Source organism: Gymnodraco acuticeps, unplaced genomic scaffold (assembly GCF_902827175.1).
Source record: "Gymnodraco acuticeps unplaced genomic scaffold, fGymAcu1.1, whole genome shotgun sequence".
In the NCBI taxonomy this organism is placed as follows: domain Eukaryota; kingdom Metazoa; phylum Chordata; class Actinopteri; order Perciformes; family Bathydraconidae; genus Gymnodraco; species Gymnodraco acuticeps.
In genome coordinates this window covers 3,869,578-3,889,593 of record NW_022990501.1, presented here as the reverse complement: position 1 = coordinate 3,889,593, position 20,016 = coordinate 3,869,578, and the positions used below count along the sequence as shown (strand labels likewise).

Sequence of the window (20,016 nt, the reverse complement as noted above, 5' to 3'; positions counted from 1 at the left end):
ATTTCATTTTTTTTTTTTATGGCCAGAATGCTTTGTTAAAGGATGGAAATTATTATCAAAATATATGACAGAAAATATAAAGTATTATTATAGTAGTATTATTGTAATTGATAATTTGTATACAACTGTAGGATTAAATTAAATACATCAACCACTGTATAATTATAGTTAGGCACTTATAAATATGCATAATACTTTATAGCGATATATATCATAACAAAGCATTTTATGAAGACTTACAAGGTAAGAACATGTGTTACTCACTGACACTGTGTTCAAGATTATTCTATTATAATGCTCATAGTTGTTATACATGATAATCATTTTATAATTTATTATAACCAGTAATAATAATAATAATAATAAAATAATAATAATAATAATAAATTATATTAAAACATGTTTTCTTTTAGTAAAGTAAAATAAAACATACATTTGTCTAAAACAACACAGAGTTGTATATATATATATTTTTTTTTAAATCAAACATTGACCACTTAGAGTAACAAATAATAATAATAATTCTAATTCACTGTGACCCCTATGTGACCAGCAGTAATGAAATATTTTTGATCCACCATGTCATTATAAAATGATTCATAATGATTATTGTTATAAAGCATTATGAAAATGTATGACCACATTTAACTAATTGTAGTGCCGCAAGCAAATCATATATGCATTATAGACACAGGCGTAACAGAAAGCAAATTCCTTCTTGCATACAATTGATGATAAAAATGATGAATGAGGCTACATGAAGGAATCCTAGGAGACGGCTGGTGCTTTGTTCCTCCCAGAGAGAGCACGGACGTCACTGCGTTAGCATGTTGAGTCACCCCTCCACTCCCAGGGCAGGATGACCTCCCACAGTCTCACCTCACTGAGTAAGCTGCTCGCTGACGCCCAATCAGAGGCACCACGCTGTGAAGCTCTCCCTCTCTGAAACCAAGGTTGATGCTGACCAGACCTGCGCCTTATCTGTCAAAACCCCACAGCTGGCCAAAGAGATACAATTGGTGTTTTATACTGATAGTACAATATGCTGCAGTACAGATCACCTCCTGAACTCAATAATTCACTTCACAACAGATGTAACTGCTTTAATTGTCTTTGTTGGATGTCCCAGCTGCTGTATCCTCTTGTTGTATTGTGGTAGTAAAACAGTTTTAGTGTCCTTTTGTAAAAGGAATGAATGTGAAATCATGAATTTAAACATGACAGTACATGTAGTATGTCTGTGTGTTAATGATACCCTGTCGAGCCATTACACCCTGTATCCAGCAGATAGTGTGCATGTGCTGTTTAATTACATACAGAGGGGTTGAAGGCATTGCAGATGTGCAATAAAATAAAGTTTCATAGGACTTGAGATGGTTTCAAAAGGTACCACAAATATTTTTTAGGATATCATTGATATATTGAGATTCATCATATGTCCACAGAAAAAGGGCAAAGTGCTGAGTCTGCTTTGATTGGATAGTTGCTGTTGTGATTGGTGAACCGCTTAGAGATGCGTACAATCACGTCCAATGTGTTGTAGCGCTAGCCAATAGTCACCTAGTGATGTCACTATGTTCAAAAGTAAACAAAGGAGTCCCTCTGGAGGGAACACAGGGATTTGAGCCTTTGCAGACCACTTACATGCACAAACGTTTACCTGTATAACACACTACAGGAGAGGGGAAACCCAAAAAGCAAAATAGGGCTTCAGGTTCCTTTTAATTCAACCAGGCTTTGCTATACCAAACCTTAGAGACTTTTAGACAACAATAAGATTTTCTGTTTTTGGCCACATGTTATATACTGGATGTAGCTTCCTCTAACAGACAATGGGACATGTTATAAATTAAATACAATTTTTAGCCATCTATCGAGCTGTCATGGCTAAAAAGTTATGTTCAGAATGAATGAAGAGGATTCATCTCACTAATGTCTGTTCTTGAATGATATATTTAAAGTAATTAGTGATGAGAACAATTGTCAAGTTATGCTGGACAAAATAATGACTTCACAATACTTTCATGGTTACCATGGAAATGTGTTCAAAAGTGAACCTTTTTTTAAAATGATGGTCAAGCAAGGCACCGGACATTTTAGTTTTCTTAGATATTTCTATATAATCAGGCTACATTTTCACTTCTATACGTGTGAGGATATTGAGAATTACCCCATAATTAAAATTCACCATCATCAACTTATTGTGGACAAAAGACGTAAATATTGATCAGAAAGCATTCTGAAATATTTTCTTTACCTCAATTGACCAATTTGTTATGACATTTTATTCACATGAATAACTTCAGTTGCCTCCTTAGAAACCTTCCATAGTTGTGTTTTTGTTATCCTGGCCGGCCTCTTTTCTGTCACATTAAAAACAACAAAACACAGTTTGAATTGAACTTTTTCCTTTATTTATGGAGAGAAACACATGTTGTCATTAAGACTTACATTTTGTTTGAGCCTACAGACCCAAATAGTCTATTTTTGTATATTTTGAGCTATGAAAGCAATGCTATCCTTCAGAGTGGATTACAATACTGCAGATCATCACAACACTTTTTTACATCGCAGAAACATTGGTCGACTCGAACAGGAGACATGTGACCGCTGCATTTCTCAATATTAGAAAGCAGCCAAGTACGTTTTCAAATGTTTCTGTGACTGAACCTGAGTATTATGCTGTATACTGTATATGTACAGTCATGTTCAAATATATTTACCTCTTCTTGTCTGTACACCAACGATAATAATTTAAATATATGGTAGTGGAACAAGACGTCCACATTATCTGACCACAACTGTTTTTGTGTGTGTTTAAGTAATTGCCAGTGTGAACATCAAAGATCACTTTGGTCTTAATCTCAGCAATTAAGGGACCAATTCATATTACATCAACATCAGGAAATTAGAACTAGTGTAATTCTCACTACTGTTCATTTCAAACAAACATACTGGACGACCAAATGTATGTAATTACGATTGTTAAATAATTTAAGTCAATAGTAAACCAAATCACAATTCAACACACCTCTGCCTTTTCTACATAGTTAGTCATTAAGACAACTGTCAGACAGAGTTAAGTATATGACAATTTCTGAAAAATGCTTTAACGCTAACAGATTTCAATTTGGCAATTTAAACATTGAAATATAGAATTCATTGCACGACAACCCCTGTGTTGAATCACAAGAAACTATATTTGACAAAGCCACCCAAAAAATAACGTTGGCATGTTTAATTAGGCAAAATATATTAAAAAATATTGAGATTACCATTCATATAGTGTACAGCGTACATGTCAAGTCAGAGGAAATAGATAGGTTACAACACAGAAATTATTTCATTAACAACTGAAGTAACTGTTACTTTTACAGATCGCTTTCTATATATATATACACACACACTATGTGTAATATGTACAGTGAGGACATGATGCTTACTGCCACACACAGGGCATCTGTGCACTGGTATGTGGCACGTCAATGTCCCTGTAAGTCAACTACTGTACCCAGTAAGAGTTAGTACATACCAATGGGCTACTCCCAGTGACACACAGTGTCACAAACATTATGGCATTGAGTTTTTTCCCCGCCTTTATTAAATAAAATTATTTTCATATTATACATATCATATTTTGTTACATTCAAGGTATAGATACAATTTGTATCAACAAGCAAAAGTCAATTCTAGACATTTTTGGCTTAGTTGTTTGCGGCACTTTCAAAGGGAGGGTGGGGGAAACCATTCTGGCCTTTAGGGTGACCTTTCAACAAAGCATTGACACACTCGAATGGCACATTGAATGTCTTTAAAGTACATTGAAAGAGTTTATTTTTAGATTGGAAATAGTCTATTGTCCAGTGAAAACAGAAGTGTGTTAGGGAGAGGGACAACGTTGAGATATTTCTAATAAAAAAAAGAGAAAAAATATATAACCCTTTCTATGTAGCTCATGTCTATAATGCAAAAAATAAACATACTTGTAATGTGGTATTATGTGCTTATAGCATTGTTTAATTAAAGTTATTATGGGACATCAATATTCATAATTCTTTTTGACATTATTCAACAAAAATTATAAAGCATTAAAATGACTTAAGTCAAGTAACATAATACTTCATAAATTACAAACTTCTGGTTTTTTACCTTAAAGTTGTGTCAAATTGTTATGACCCAGTAAACAAATAAATGTAGTGTATCATAACTGATCTCAATATAATGCATTATAACTATGGTAATTATAATATATTAAACTATTTTTTTTAGTAATCTAAACCTTTAGTATTAAAGCAACCAATCATTTAACAGCCACTTGGCTTTGTATTTGACATTCCTCCAATACGTATCATGCCCACACTGCCCATTTCATCTAATGACAGAAGTGCAGGCGATGTGGCACAGTGCCAGAAATATTAACACTCATGCTTGAGAACAAAATTGGCTGTTAAAATTCTATCATGTGCTTGGGTCTTTATGAAAACATAAAGTAATCAGGTTTAAAGGCCAATTCAACAAAAGGTATCCAAGTTCATATTCATTAGACATTTTGTCATGGGCAATAAATCACAACCAAGTAATTACTACGCCATAAACTTCTGTAGATGTCAGTGAACATCAATCAATTAACCCCTGGCTGTTTTCATTGTGTAAGATTTGTGCTGTGGCTGATTGTAATGTAGATTCCTAAACACATCAAAGCATCATTGGAGCAATGGACTTTTCCAGTAAACAATTTCACCATCACATGAAACGTAATCCAATACCAAATAAAAATCAGGTTTTTTTAAATCGGCTACGTTGCTGTTTTGTTTAAGTGTTCTTTCTTTCACCAGTGACAGCATTCTACTAGTACGTCAGTCGTTTTCCACTGATGTTTGTTGTATAAAATCTATGGCCTTAAACTATCTCGAGGGAAAGGGACGGCACGCAAACTTTTAGCCAAATGCCAGAAAACACCTTGACAGCAGCCTTGCAATCTGATTGTTTCACATGAAGAAACATTTAGGCAGTTTGTTTCACCTTCTCATGAACAGACAGCCGGCCTTAGGTGGCCTCGTCTCTTTTCATGAAAAAACAAAGTCAGCAAAGCCCAGACTCATTTGGGCAAAACACATTCAAATGTTTTTTTTTCTTCTTTATATCTGTTCATAAACCACAGTTGTACCTAAACATTATAAAGATTTTTTTTAAGCACCACCAATGAAAAAAAAGTCAGGCTTACATAGTTAGGCCTGTTAAAGAGTAATGCCACTCAGTTTTGCTAAATTATCAGGCAATTTTTCCTCGTAAGCATAGATATTTCCTAAATCAAAAAGGACAGGTTTGTGATGTCATAGAAACATAGTCTGATGCTGCTCCATTGAATACAAATGGGAGCCCATCTTATGTTTGAGCTCAACATCACTTCCCTGTTTTAATGATGTAGCTAATAAAACAGTACATTTGTAAAGTTCAGTCACGCCATCCAATAGTAGGCCTTGAGGAATCATACCTGAATCCTGAAATGAAGTGGCATTTCCCTTTAAATGGAGTAACAGCACGATCTGGCCGATAGGGCTGGCTTTACATGTTACAAACACGGAAAGATCATTAACATCAGAGGGGTTTATGGTGAATGAATGAAAGTGGTCGGTTTGACCCAATGACATAAAGCCACGATTTGAATCCTTAGGCTCCCACTCGTGGATAAAATGTAAAGTTTCATCAAGACAAACTCCTGACGAACAGCGTATTTGAAATAAAATATGGGCAAATCAAACACCCATTGCTGTTCCTTTTTTTGGCTGCATGGACACCCTTACGGACACCAACATTACTTCTTCTGACTAGATATGCATCACGTAAAGCCATCCTATTAGCCCAATTCTCTGAATCTCAAGGTGCACAACAAGGATATACACAAAAAGTACAAAGTTTTGCAATGCCATCTCTACTTTCGAACTGTAAATAACTAGCTTTTAAGGTTCTACATGTTACATGTAGAACGTTCACAAAATATATCAGTACTGGATCAGAGTAGGCCAGTCACCACTATTATTTTGGCAGGGAAAGACTGAAAACTAGAACATGGAAAGCATCCTGAGAGCAATGTGCAAGGCACAGCCGAACCCTTCCAGGATCCTTGGAGACTGGCTGCATGTATGCGTGCGGTACGTCTGGGTTGCAGCATTTGAGCCTCCCGTAAAAAGCCATACAATAAACGTTATCTTCAACATGCTTTCTAGCATTTTTTACACAATTCTCGAAACTTCATACTCTACACGATATAACAACATGAGTCCAATATTTAACTATATCTGCCAGATTCTTATCATTTTATCTGGCAAACATGAAACCAGGTTAAGATTCAACCATTGAAGCAAACATTTCAAATGCGATAGTAAAGACTTTTTCCATTTCTAATAGTACATTTCTACGACGTGTCCCTGTGTAAGTCACACCACAGCCCAGTGAAAGTATTTCTCAAAGTTTCACTATGTTTACATGCACTTAAGAAACCACGTTAAGGCATTAACATTGGGGAACTTATTTAGATGCACTGCAATAGTCTGATTTCTATGAAAAAAACAATGACACTGCCACTGATATTTGTTTTCAATTGGAGCATTTCAACCGACAGTATTAAGGACAACAGACAAAGCACATTATTAAACTTAACCACTCACATTGAGAATATGGAAATAAATTTGTTTGTCAGATTGGATTTTGGATACAATTACTCTAAATGCTATGATTCATGTGCATAATTAGCAATATTGCCTAATCCTGCTAATTACCATTACTTCCCTTCTCCTGGGCACAGTAGTACACACAAAATACAATTCTTTATAAAGTGTAATAATGGCCAAATCCCATCAGTAATCTTGCTTGATTAACCAGGTTTCTCTTAACTATTAAAATTGATAAAGGCTTATTTTTTCTATCATAAATCATCAGACTGCTTAAGTGCATGTAAAAGTAGTATTTGAAACTAAATTAACCTGCTCCGGCATATAAACACACTGCTCCACCGACAACTTAAAGAAGTCCATTAGAGCTACTGTTTGAAACAAAGATACTTTGAATATTTTAACATTGAAAAGAATAAGCACAACAAATTTGACAAATATATAAATAGGAAACTCTTGGATGTAGAATCCAATTAAATCTCAAAGGTAACTATACAGCACAAAGTAGGAAATTATCCAAAACACAGATGTTAGTTTATACCTTCATCCAATCAATTCTGTGAACCAAAATAATGTAACGTTATGTAGAATACTGACACTATATAAATTCTATATTTTTTTGGCATTATTTAGCAGCTTATAAATGACTTTGAAATAATGGCTTTTGTGTGATAATATGTACATATATGTGCACATGTATACAAGTCAAATCTAGTTTTTGGCTTGCTGTGTGCACTGTCAAATTCTACCAAAATAGTAGCTTTGTTAGGTGAGGCTGAGAAAATATATCTCTTTAGATACTGAGATAGTGCTTTACATTTGAAAATAGGAGGTTTCAATGACTAAGACTTTCATTGAAACCAATCAGACAATGACTAAAGCGTGAGGTCATTCAGATATAAGGCCATTAAATGTCATAGTTCATGCTGTGAGGTATGCAACTACCTCCCTCTTACTTAGCTTCAAAATAAATGCACAAAAAAGTCACAAGAATTATTTACAGCAGAGGCAGACCTAAGCAAGGATATTTATAGTTCCACTGCACCAGAACACTTTAGATGCCTTTCATAACACATTCACAGGGCCTGAACAAGATCTTCATAAAAGCTACATTGTGTACACATGTCGACATCCTCTTATGTGAGATTTAATAAGGCAAATGTAGGAGATGTTTCTCAGTTATTACTTTCTATCTCTAATACGTTGCCATCACTTGTTCACATTGACATAAGGACAAGGTTAAGTATGAACCAGTTGCTTACATTGGTTATGATGAGATTACAGTAAAGGTTAGCTTGAAATCATAATGGTAAACCAGCTTGCAATCATAATTATGGAACTATAATTCCAATTAATATTAATTTAATAAAATAATGTATGAATAAAACAAACTATGTGAAATATGTAAATTAACCCAAAATATCAGAACAAATTACAAAATATTAAAGTCAGTCACTATGGAATGAAATTCCTATTATATTAACCCAGTCAGTATTTCAAGTCAAGTGACATGTAAGTCCATGCAGACGTTTTTCACAACAGATGTTGTCACAGCCCTCTCAAGATAGCAAGCTCAACAACTGCTAACAAACTTAGCCAGTTAGCACTTGATGCCACACAACAACAATGCCAAATGTATCACCTTTTAGACTAGATTTTAGACTGCTGAAGTAAAAACAGCAAACATACACAGTAAATAAATCTCTTTAGCTCTTTAGTAGCTCCAATGCTACTCACCTAACTAACTAAGCTGGGTTTTGAGCTTTGATTATTACTCAACCCAAGTAAAGAGTAAATAGTCAATGTTAGCAGTGTTGGCTTGATTCTGTAGGCTTTGGTTGTCTGAGAGAAATACTTTAAGTCTAGATGCTCTTCACAAAGTTGTGTCTCTTTGGAACAGGGGCTGAACTAACTCTGAATTAACAGGCTAACGTTAGCTTCTGCGTTAACACTGGCTCGTTACTTGCTGGGTAATAATTAAAGCAAAATCCTGGCAAGCTAGTTAGCCAGCTAGGTGGGTAGCAGGTGAAGCTTTGTTATGCTAAATATTTTTATTAGTTTCTGTGTACTCAGTTTTATTTAAAAGCAGCTGGTAGATATTTTATTCAGAATGGATTTGAAATTGTTGCTGCTTTAGCTAACAAGCTAACTGGCTAAATCTGGTAGCAGTTGTTATTTCGCTAGCTTCAAAGAGGTATGTGTTTGGCCGAAAGGTCAAAAGGCATGAACACCACAGCAGTTGAAATATAAATGGACATTATGAAAATGTAAAGTTACAGGACATAAAGCGTCATTAGGGGAATGTCAATATGATATAAAAACAAATGTATTAAAAAGGGAATTCAATTTATAAATAATGTCTACTACATAACGAACATTTACTGTGAAAACAAGCAAGAATTTTAACTGTCCCTTAAATCCTTTGAACAGGTTATTTTTTAATAATTGATTCCCTTTTTTTCAATAACTTTATATACTGAACACACTGGGGCTCCATAAACTATTTTAATTTAACATATGAAATCAACGACAAGACTTCAAGAATTAATCTTATAGACATTAAACAGTCCTGCCAAATGTTAGCAAACTATTCTATAAATGTTATTTCTAGAATGAATTATGCTGAACAAAGGATCAGTTAATTGTTGATCTGGTAAAAAGCTGTTATGCAGCTCCTGCTCAGGTAGTATGAATGTGTTATGAACCAAATTTCTAATAAGTTGTTACCTTCAACTGCACACCACTTCATATAAAAAGTTTTCAAATGTGAAACATTTTACAATACAAGATAAACTTATCAAACAAACTTTCTCTATGCTATTTACTTCCAAGTCATTTCAGTGATGTAAAATCTAATTTCTCACCCGAGACATTGGAAAAGAAAAAGAAAACTCCTGAGGGCAGATGTTGCACATGAAGTAACATTTAACAAGTGCCTATCTTTGCATTTCAAAACTGTATTTCCCTTTTAACATCACTTCTGAATGTTTAATAAGATTACCTGCTTAATGGCATGACCTCAATTTTGTGACAATGACGGCGGCAAGCTGTTGTGGATCTGTCAAATGAGGGTTTTTTCTCCATGACTGAGTGGACAACATATGCAGGAAAGATGTTACAAAGGTTGCGATATGTTTGATACTGGTGGTCCGGGATGGCATACCGCTCTTGGTGTTCAGCTGCAGAGGGCATCTCCCATGGCGAATTCCAGATTTGTTCCATTTTGTCTGGCATGCTGCGGACCATCACTCGCTCGCAACACGGCATCAGGCTGTTACTCAAAGGATATGAATGATATCCATAGGACTCATTACCGCAAGGCAGAGGGTCCCAGCTCGCATGCTGCTCGCGGCACAGTGGAGGTCGCCTCTGTCTCATTGGGTTGCTATCATACAGCCTTGAGTCCGATATGCTGTCCATCCGGGTCATACCGAGAGACCTTGTGGGCTGCGAGGACAGAGGTGGGAGGACATTCTGAGTGAGGGGATAGTCTCCAGGACAGCTGGACCTGGCTCCCACCGCAACGTGCTGGATATGTGGTGCTAGACGCGATCCAGGCAGCTTCCTGGGCCCCTGCTTGGGTTCCTCAGGGCCATAACTCTGTACTCTAGTCAGCGCTTCATGACGAAACCCATGGGAGAAAGCTTGCATCCTACCCGGTGCGGGAGACTGCTGCTGCCCCTTCATGCCCTCTTCTAAGCTACTGTCCACAGAGCCCTGGTACATGTCCCCGTAAGAGGAGAAGGAGTCACTGTTTGAATGGCTGAGGCAGGGCTCAGGGCAGTGGCTGGGATTTCTCTGATACACGCCATGCTCGTGCTCCATGCTACAGAAACTGTCCACGTTATGCATGCTGCCCATGCTCATAGTTGAAAAATCACTGTGCAGTGAATAATATCCATGGTCGCTAACTGAGTCATACTTTGGAAACTGGTCATTGTAAGTTATAGAGGCGCCATGACTATTAGTAACTAAAATAGGAGGGTACTGTACACTGGACATGTGCTCTAGAGAACTGTGCGCAAACTGCAAAGAACCCGGCACTGGGCTACTGGCTGATCGTGTGTTCAAGGCCCCAGCTGCGTGGCTCTTAACAGGCTGCATGGTGGGCACGCTGAGAGCAGACACAAGGGAAGGCACTGAATTTGCCTCAGACTTCCTAGCAACGGATAGTGCCTCTGGGGGTTCACAGGCCACAGAGCGAATACTGGGGTCAGACTGACGTTTGGGTGCCACCCGTTTGACCTCAGAGATGCTATCCCCCTTAACAGTTGCCGGACCAGTACCACATTTAACTAAAGCCCCCTCACTCATTGTCTTCACCGCAGACAATTTGGCAAAAGCCCGCAGTTCATCAGCGACTGACCGCTGTGGCTGGTTGACACGCTCCGGATGATAGTACTTGCACTTATGTCCATATGTGCACTTTTTCCCTTAAAAGAAAAAGAAAGAGTAGATCATGTCAAGAAAAGTAAACACAGACAAAAAAGCAACAGCATTCAGACATTGATCTTTTTTTAAAAACACACATTTAAGGGGCTTACCATAGGGGCAAGGTTGTTTTTTGTGCTCTGGAACAACAGGACGCTTGCGAAGGAAATTTTCTAAGCTTGGACCATGTCTTCCCAATGGATCATCAGGCGGCATGAACCTATTCAAAATAGTCATTTAGAAAATATCACACAGCTGCTTTATCATTTGTACTACTCACTTTAAAAGATAAATTATTTTTGTATGGTAGTGGGGGGGTGAGTATGTCAAGAAAGAACATCTCAAGATACATGACATGATGATTTCTTACTTGTCATTGACAAATGAGTACATTAGGAGACGCTCTTCTATGAACTTCTTCCACTCTGGTTTCTCATTTTGCAGGTCTCTGTAGTTGTCGTTTGACACAATAATTCCATCAGAATCATAAGACAGCTTCACTATGAAGCGATCATCATAGCATACCACTCTCCTGCCTTGAACTCTCCGAGATGGAGTGAAAACCAGGATCTTCTCTTTTTCCAGCTTGCGTAATATTTCTTGATCTGGAAGAAAGTTTCAAGTATGTTGTAATGTTGTTCATGATAACGCCATCGAAAACAACCAAAAGCTTTTTTCAAATGTATCTTGATTGTAATGCAGGTTATATTATGGAATTTTCTCAATATGTAAAATGATGGGAAGTGTACCAGACCCCCTTTCTTACTATGGTCACACCACAAGGTTATGTTTCCAACATCTAAGAATAACTTAAATAAAGCAACTGCCTTAGAAACAGCTTCACTACCTGTGATGAGGGCATCTGGCCTTGACTGTTCCTTTCTCCAGGCGGGGACAAACACAGTGATATCTTTGTGTCCTTTCTCTAAGAACCATTCAACAGCAAGTTGGATCCCACGGCAAGAGAACACCTCCTTGTTTCCATGGCTAGAAAACAAAACAGTGTGGTATAAGGACTACTTTTACATTAAGAAATGGTCATTCATTGAGGCAAATGTTTCAGAGCGTATGTGCTTGAAGAAAAGACCTACTAAATGTGATTGTGAGTTTGTCAGTGTTTACCTCATTGCCACATTGGAGCCATCGATGACGATGGGCCTGAGGTTATCAAAGATGTCCGACGAGGAGTCATCTTCCATTGACACCTCTGGACTAACAGTCTCTTTAACACAGGGGGGCCGGGATATTGATGTGGCCGTACTGCTGCAAGGTTGAATTTCAGGTTCTACTTTGTTTCCAAGCCTTACTAACTCAGCAAGGAGGTCGTTGATAAGTGCAGCAGACCCCAGCTTGTTGAGCACTGTCTCTACCTGCTCTCCAGAATAGCCCAACTTCAATGCGAATTCCATCTTAGTCTGGTACTCTCTCTCACTGGCGCGCTTGATCCCGGATCCCGCGCTGGAGTCATCTTCACGACACTCTTGCGCGGTGCTACTCTGGGAAAAACTAGGCCGGTCAAGGCATGGAGAGCGACAGAGCTGTCGATGGGGTTTGGCAACATCCAAGGGCTCCCTCTTCTTACCCCTGCTCACCTGGACCCTCTGGTGTTGCTGCTCTTCGGATTCGCTTTCTGAGCTGCTTCCATCCTCGGAATCATCACTGGCATGCTGGGCCTCGCTTGAGTCAATGTTCTCCTCCCTGCATGGGCGTTTTTCCATTTTGAGCTTCTCCACCATCAACCATACTGTCATCACGTTCGTCTTGACACCTCAGATTTCCACCCCATGTTTTCTCACCTCTGCCGCAACCAAGGAATCATACTTAATGCGGGACCTAAGCGCTACAGGCTCTTTGTGTAGAGCCCAAGAAACACGTTCTCTTTGACGTGGACAGGCTAAGTCAAACTATCGAATCCTGAAAAAGAGCAAAAACAAAATACAAGAAGTTTCAATTAGTAACATGTGTTCAACTTTAACTCATTCAAAATCATAATTTGCCTCGATTCCCATCAAATTGTATTCAAATATTTTTGAATGTGATGAAAAAGCACTTGAAAGTGTGGTAGACCAAGACACCCTCCACTTATGGGAAACACTGCTATGTGGGCCATGTGACAAAAATAGCCAGACATATGGAACATGTTAGTCACCTGCCCAAATACACAACTTACCGAAAGAAACACAACAGTCTGGAGAAAAGACTGATCTGAATACATTCAAACTAGGGATGCACGATAATTATCGGCCCGATAATTATCGGTCCGATATTAGGAATTATGACGTCATCCCGATAAACCCGATACCAGTATTAATAGCCCCGATAATATACAATATATTTTTTGGGTAAAAAAAAGAAAAAAATACTGCGGTGTGGGTGGATTGGGATGAGGGGCGCTTGTTTTTCACTCGGCTCCTCCCGTTTTGCCAGTACTGTGGTATTAGTGGTTTAGGAAGAGGGGAGTTCTTCACAAATCCAGCGCTCCCTAACTCATGCCTGGCTGTGACGTAAATGGTGTGCGGCCGTGAAGCCAGGACAGTAAACAAACATGTCGTCGGTGGTATGTGCGTTGGAGCTATGTGCTAGGGCTGTGCAATTAATCGTATTTTAATCGCGATTACGATTATGGCTTGCGACGATTATGAAAACAGCATAATTGACAAAATACGATTATTTTGCTGGGTGCGCTTTCGCCCCTCCCTAAAAGCCCACTTCGGCCACGTGGGAGTGACATGTGTTGTGAGTATTCAGCGCGAGCGAAGATGTCAGAACAAGAGCAGCAACTCATTAAAAAGAAGGGTCGCGGGGAGATTCCCAGTCGATCGCAAGATGTGTCTAAAAATAGAACAACAATATTCTGTTTTATCGTTAATGTCCTGTAACATAATCTTCCTGTGCCAGAATAATGCACTTGAACGCATCAAAGCTTTGTGATTGGCCGGCCTCACCCCATGTGTGGGGGCGTGGCTGGTGGGCAGTGGGCACTATTTCGCTGACTTTGTCCGTGTCAACAGGAGTGACAGTCCGCACACACACAAGACCGCAATTATGGCAGAAGCAAAAAAGCCCAAAATATATAATTTTCACTCCGAGTGGGAGGATGATTATTTTTGTATCTATTCCAATTCAAAGTCCATCTGTCTCATCTGCAATGCGAGCGTGGCTTTATCGAAGAAGGGTAATTTAGGAGCGGCATTTCAAAACAGTGTACAAACGCTACGAGACGGAATTCCCTCCTGATTCTGCCCTCCGCTCCCAAAAGGGGAGGGGCCTGAAAGGACAGCTAAATGCACAGCAGTCCATTTTCACCAGGCCCAACAACAAGAGCAAGGCTGCTACCAGAGCATCTTATCGTGTCAGTCACGTTCTTGCGAAACACATGAAGTCTTTCGAAGACGGCGAAGTTGTGAAAGAAGCATTCCTGGAGGCTGCCGACGCGCTTTTTGGGGACAGTAAAAATAACAGTAGCATTTCAACAGGTTTTTGATATAATAAAAACTCAAGTTAGATACCGTTATTAATCAGCTGTAAGTTTTAGTTTGTTTGAACTTATTCATTATAATTATTGTACAAAAGGGTATAAGAATGCAAACTTAAATTGATTATAGTCTATTATCAATTCAGGTTAAGAAACTAGTGTTGCTTGCATCCTATTTTAAAAAGGCATTTATTTTTATACTCTACTAAAATGCAACAAAAAAAGGGTTTGATTCTATTAATGTTGTCTTTTTATTGCACTTTGGCAGCAGATTCCTGAGTAGCTTCAGATCTGAGTTTTTGTAGCAACACTATTTTTATATAATGGCAAAGAAAGGGTTCAGAGTCTTTTCTTTTTTTCCTGTGTCATATGTGGCAGCACTGCCACAAGTTCCTCTTCAGAGAGGGTCTTCAGTACAGGTGGCAATATCGTCCCCTGTCTGCGCTCATCTCTGAAACCAGACCATGTCAACAGGCTGGTGTTTCTTGCAAAAAATCTTTAAGAGATGACATGAGCAGCCCTACCAGCATGGTGTGACCATGGTGGCCAAAACATTTTTATTTGGTCTTAAATTGTAGTTCAACATTTATTTCCTGTTACTTCTGGACCATGACGGTGGGCCAGCCTTCAACGTTTAACTGAGTGGAATATGGTGAATATGTTTTACCAAAATGTTGGCTATATGTTAAGGAGTTTTCAGTAGGTTGTGACAGTGCACTGCATCATATTTGATTTAATTTATTTTGGTCTAATGTATTTTTATTTATCATATTAATATATGTTTAGTATGGTTTTGGAAGTGCGCTCCAACATATTTGTTGATCTTGTTTATTGGTATAATATGATTTGTTTTAAAGTTCAATAGATGGTCAATGAATAATCGTCAAAATAATCGTGATATCAATTATTGACCCAAATAATCGTGATTATGATTTTTGCCATAATCGCACAGCCCTACTATGTGCAACTCAAGGCATATGCTCGAACCGGAGCTGCCTGGACTCTGCAATCATGTTGCGCACTATCCGTGCTGAGTGTGCTGACTTTTCGTACAATGTCCCACTGTCTGGCTTCCTGCATAAAGTCAGGTGCTCGGTGCAGTTGTGGCGAAATGTCGCTCCTCTGTTTTCATTTATACAGCTCCTTATATCCGTTAGCGCAGCTAGCTAGCACCAGATGCTAACAACAACAATGCACGTAAGGTCTCTCGCTCGCTCGAGCCACACATACAAACACCCTCCCGGTCCTCCAGATGGCCAGTCGGTGCCTGCCGGTGAGCGTGGAAGTGTGGTCTGCCACAAGCGGGCGGCAGGAGCGGGGCTGTCAGCATCAGCTTGTAGATGGTATTTTAAACTCGATGCGCTCTGAAACTACGGGGCGGCCAAGAAAAAAAAAATACACATGCGCTAATCGCGTTAAAATAATTAGTGGCGTAAACATTTTTTTATTATCGGTATCGGTCTTGAGAAGCAGGAAGTTATCGGTATCGGTTTCAAAAAACCAATATCGTGCATCCCTAATTCAAACGTAGGTCCTCTCTGTCTGACTGTTGTTTTATTGTTTGTGGTTCACAAACGTCCAGTTTAATCTTTTGTTCAGTTTACTTTCTTTATGACAAACCGGTTAGTTAAATAGTCTGCATTGCTTTCAGTCTATAGCTACATTTCATCTCTCACTCCAGGTCTGAGTGAAATGTATGTTCCACCTACAAAACCCTTGAATTTAAAAAATGTTATTACTTATTATGTACTTAATGCATTAAGTTGTAACTGAATTTAGCAAAGCATCTGCTCTAGTTGTAGTGCACATTTTATATACAACCCTGAACAGAATTGTTATAATTTAATAATGTTAAATGGCTTTAGCATTAGTGTGAGCCTATTACAGAAATGCACTGGTACTTTTTCACAATAAATGTACAAAAGGAAACTCACTGATCTTCTCCTGCTTGTAGGTGCATTATTGAAAATATAGATACAACCGATAGTTTCCACCTGACTTCCATGGAAACCCCCAGTCTTCCTGCAGAAAACGTGCTAATGTGCTGCAGTACAACCCTCGCCTTTATGTGCCCTAAAGCCTGTGGTCTTGCAAGTAACATTCAGGCCAGATACACAGGGGGTAAGTGCATGAGTTACCATAACCTGAGACTAAGTGTGGGCTGAACAGTGTATCCCTGCACCTCCAGCCCTCTGACAGACAATCTCAATTGAACAGAATTCCTCAGAGAACAAAGCAGAGTAGGACTGCAGCCTGCAGTATATTAACACCCAACACTGTCAACAGCAACATTTTCACATATAGATTTGGTTATCAAATAATCTTAATAGGAAGTGTATTATGAGCAGAAACACTAGACTTTTCCCCCATTCTTGCAGAGAGTAACATACAGCCAGCTTCAAGCTTCAAGAGACGCAGCCCATGATGTGCGTTGCTTAGCAACACAGCCTTGTCATCAGCTAACTCCTTTTTTACCAGTCACGACTAACACAAACACAGCTCATCATCTCTCTTTAGGCAGTCAGTAAATGCAGAACACTTACAGCTACACTACAACTCTACACTAAAACTCTTGAGGCAGCATATTCTACAATAAAAATAACATTACATAGCAATACTATATCACTGGCAACGCCCTCATCAGTTAGTACACAATATATTCATAGAGAACTGTGAAGGTTAATAGATATTTTGAGGGTTGATCTATGGCTACAAATACAAATACATACCTTTTATTGCATGTGATGTGTGCACACTATCCTACTGCTGATCACAACTTGTATGACAAGGATGGAAAACAAACTGAGGTCTTGAAATGTTAAACAACTAGCTGAAAAAAGAGGGGTATTGAGTAACTTTTGTGGACCTCACATACACCACCGCAATGTAAGACATTTTACATTAATACAGGGAGCAGAGCTCTTCCAATCCTTTGCTGTCCACCTCCAGATTCAAAGACTCAGACTCAGCAAGGCCTCCAGACTATCTCTGCACATGCACAGGCTTGTGTGCTGCTGTTTCATAGCAACAAGTAGAACATGTCCCTGAGGCCATCTTTTACATTGCTGACCCTACATAGTATCCAGTATGGAGCAGGGATAAACTGCATTTTGGTCAGTGTTGGTTGCATGTATAACTTGGTTAGTTAGATATCTTCAATAGCGATAAATGTTAAGTCTATGCGTACACCAATGGACAAAAGTGTTCCAGTCATTATTTTATATGAGACAGACCAATGAGAGAATGGCATGCGAGTGTTACTGTGATAGCACAAAGTGTGAAAACGCGTGGCTACTGCAACACCTAATCAGTGTGTTCTGCCTTAAGGGCATGTGAAATGTATCTGAGACTAGAAATAACTTCTCAGCTGAAAAGCACAAACGCACATAAACAATATTCTTGATTTCCAACCAAGGGGAAGTCATGTTTTGCTGTTTACATTGATCAGACGATGGCACTATGCTCCCATCTCACTGTAGACAAGTGACATCTCTCCTGCTAAATTAGGAGTTCAAAATGCTGTCTGTTATACACACCACATTTTTGGAGGGCATGTTAGCTCCAAAATCCTCTATATGAACTTGGTAGATGATCTCTTACATAGTGTGAAGCTAACACTTCACAAAGAAAGGCAGATGTTACGTGGATCAATCATAAATATGTACACTTGTTACTGAAATGTGATGAAACAGTCTTGCTTAAAGTCAAGCTGGATTAAGGAAGTCAACATTTAAGTCAAATTAAACCCAGTTCATTTTAGAGTACCGGGCAAATGCATTATTACAATTCGTATTATAATAGGTTCATAAACGGTCCAATCAAAAAAAGGAAAATCAAGAAGATTGCCTCACACTACAAATACAATATACACATTGATGCACAATAAATTAGCATTGATTATATCGTATCAATTAATTAATGCATGACTAAGAAAAGATGGATAAGACTCCAACAAAATAATTTCTTTAAAATGATCGATATGCCATACTCTCTTAAGTGTATTGAATGTCGTAAACAATGCGTTATGTTTAATTTGCTCTATAGTGTGAGCTTTTACTTATTTGAAGTTTCACCTCTCAATAATTTGGTAGATTTTTAAGTAGAATTTAAAGTTTCAAAAAAGTAATTAAATAATGTTTGGGTTGGAATTATTTCAAGGTTAAAAAAAGGAACATTTCCCTTTAGAAGGGTGAATATAACAATATGCAAAAAGAAGACTGAGGATTGAACTAAATGCTCATTATTCAGCCAATGTTGCCTTGACTTTACAGCAATACACCAACAACGTGCAACCAAATTTAAACACTGCATTGGTCCCTACATCACAATGACAGTGACCACACATGGACGCCCCTGAAGTGCTGAATTAACCTAGGTGGACTGTGATACTGCATTCATCATCTACCATTATCTATGGACACGTCAATAGAAAAATTGAAGTGCTTATATCGTTAGCATCATGAGTTTAGAGGGATGCAATGGAGGTTAAACAATACGACAGTAAATATATATATACTTACAATATACTTTTTAAATAACGTTATAACATAGGAGCTGCACACGATGTCACCGATGTGATTTAAGAAAACCGGTGTGACAGTAACATCCTTGGGCCCAGTGTAGCTGTTAGCACACGCTAGCATGCTATTGTACCGTTACTTTGCCAGCTGGAGAAGGAACACATTAGCTACGTAACCTAACCGGCCTATTTCGGTTTCTTTGTTCAAATGTTAGAGAGCGTAGATAGCTAATATTCCAAGCTAACGCTACATTCCAATTGTATCATGCAACCCGGTCTCTTTTTAGTTTACGGTAGCAAAGCTAAGTAGTTAGCTAAGTTACCTACAGTAATAGCAGCCAACTCAGTGGCTCCACAGGCTGCTTGCTAACCGTTAGCCGTAGCTACTGAGCGTGTGCTTATATATTTTTGCCAGAATACTACTGTAACTTGAGATAAAGTTGACGACCATTTCCTATTTTAAAACGGAGGCAAAACTACAGCAACGCCACATTATTTCCTTCACAATCTGTAGTTATCACGACTATCGATGGCATCAGACGGCGCTCATCTCACCTTGTTGCTGTCATCCTCCTCGCCTAGTTATGTTTTGCTGCCATTGGCGCTGTCGCAGTTTGGTTAGGGTTGCCAGATAACACGAAGGAAACAAGTAACCTCAGCGGTGAAAAGACACCGGGGTCGGAACATTATAAACTGCCTTTCAGCAAGTTTATGACACGTTCCACCAACCCTCCTCTCTCTGTGGCTTTTAAGAACATTTACAGTGGTGGAAATTGAACTAAGCACATTTATTCAATACGTTTTAGTAATTTGTACTTTATTCCTGTTTTATGTGATTCTACTGTATTACATTTTGGAGACACATATTGTACATTTTACTGCATTATATGTACAGTAACTAGCTACTTTTCACATATAAA

At 38.5% G+C, this 20,016-nt stretch overlaps 1 protein-coding gene across 1 annotated transcript; it reads right to left on the bottom strand.

The window, feature by feature from the left end:
* Positions 1 to 2,391: 2,391 nt before the first annotated feature.
* Positions 2,392 to 19,804, bottom strand: zc3h12b (zinc finger CCCH-type containing 12B). The gene is given in 7 exon segments (XM_034226671.1): positions 2,392 to 9,748; positions 9,750 to 11,104; positions 11,216 to 11,322; positions 11,473 to 11,707; positions 11,950 to 12,089; positions 12,225 to 13,016; positions 19,652 to 19,804. Coding segments are annotated over 6 exon segments (2,538 nt in total). The 5' UTR covers positions 12,854 to 13,016; positions 19,652 to 19,804; the 3' UTR covers positions 2,392 to 9,676.
* Between the last annotated feature and the right edge of the window lie 212 nt (positions 19,805 to 20,016).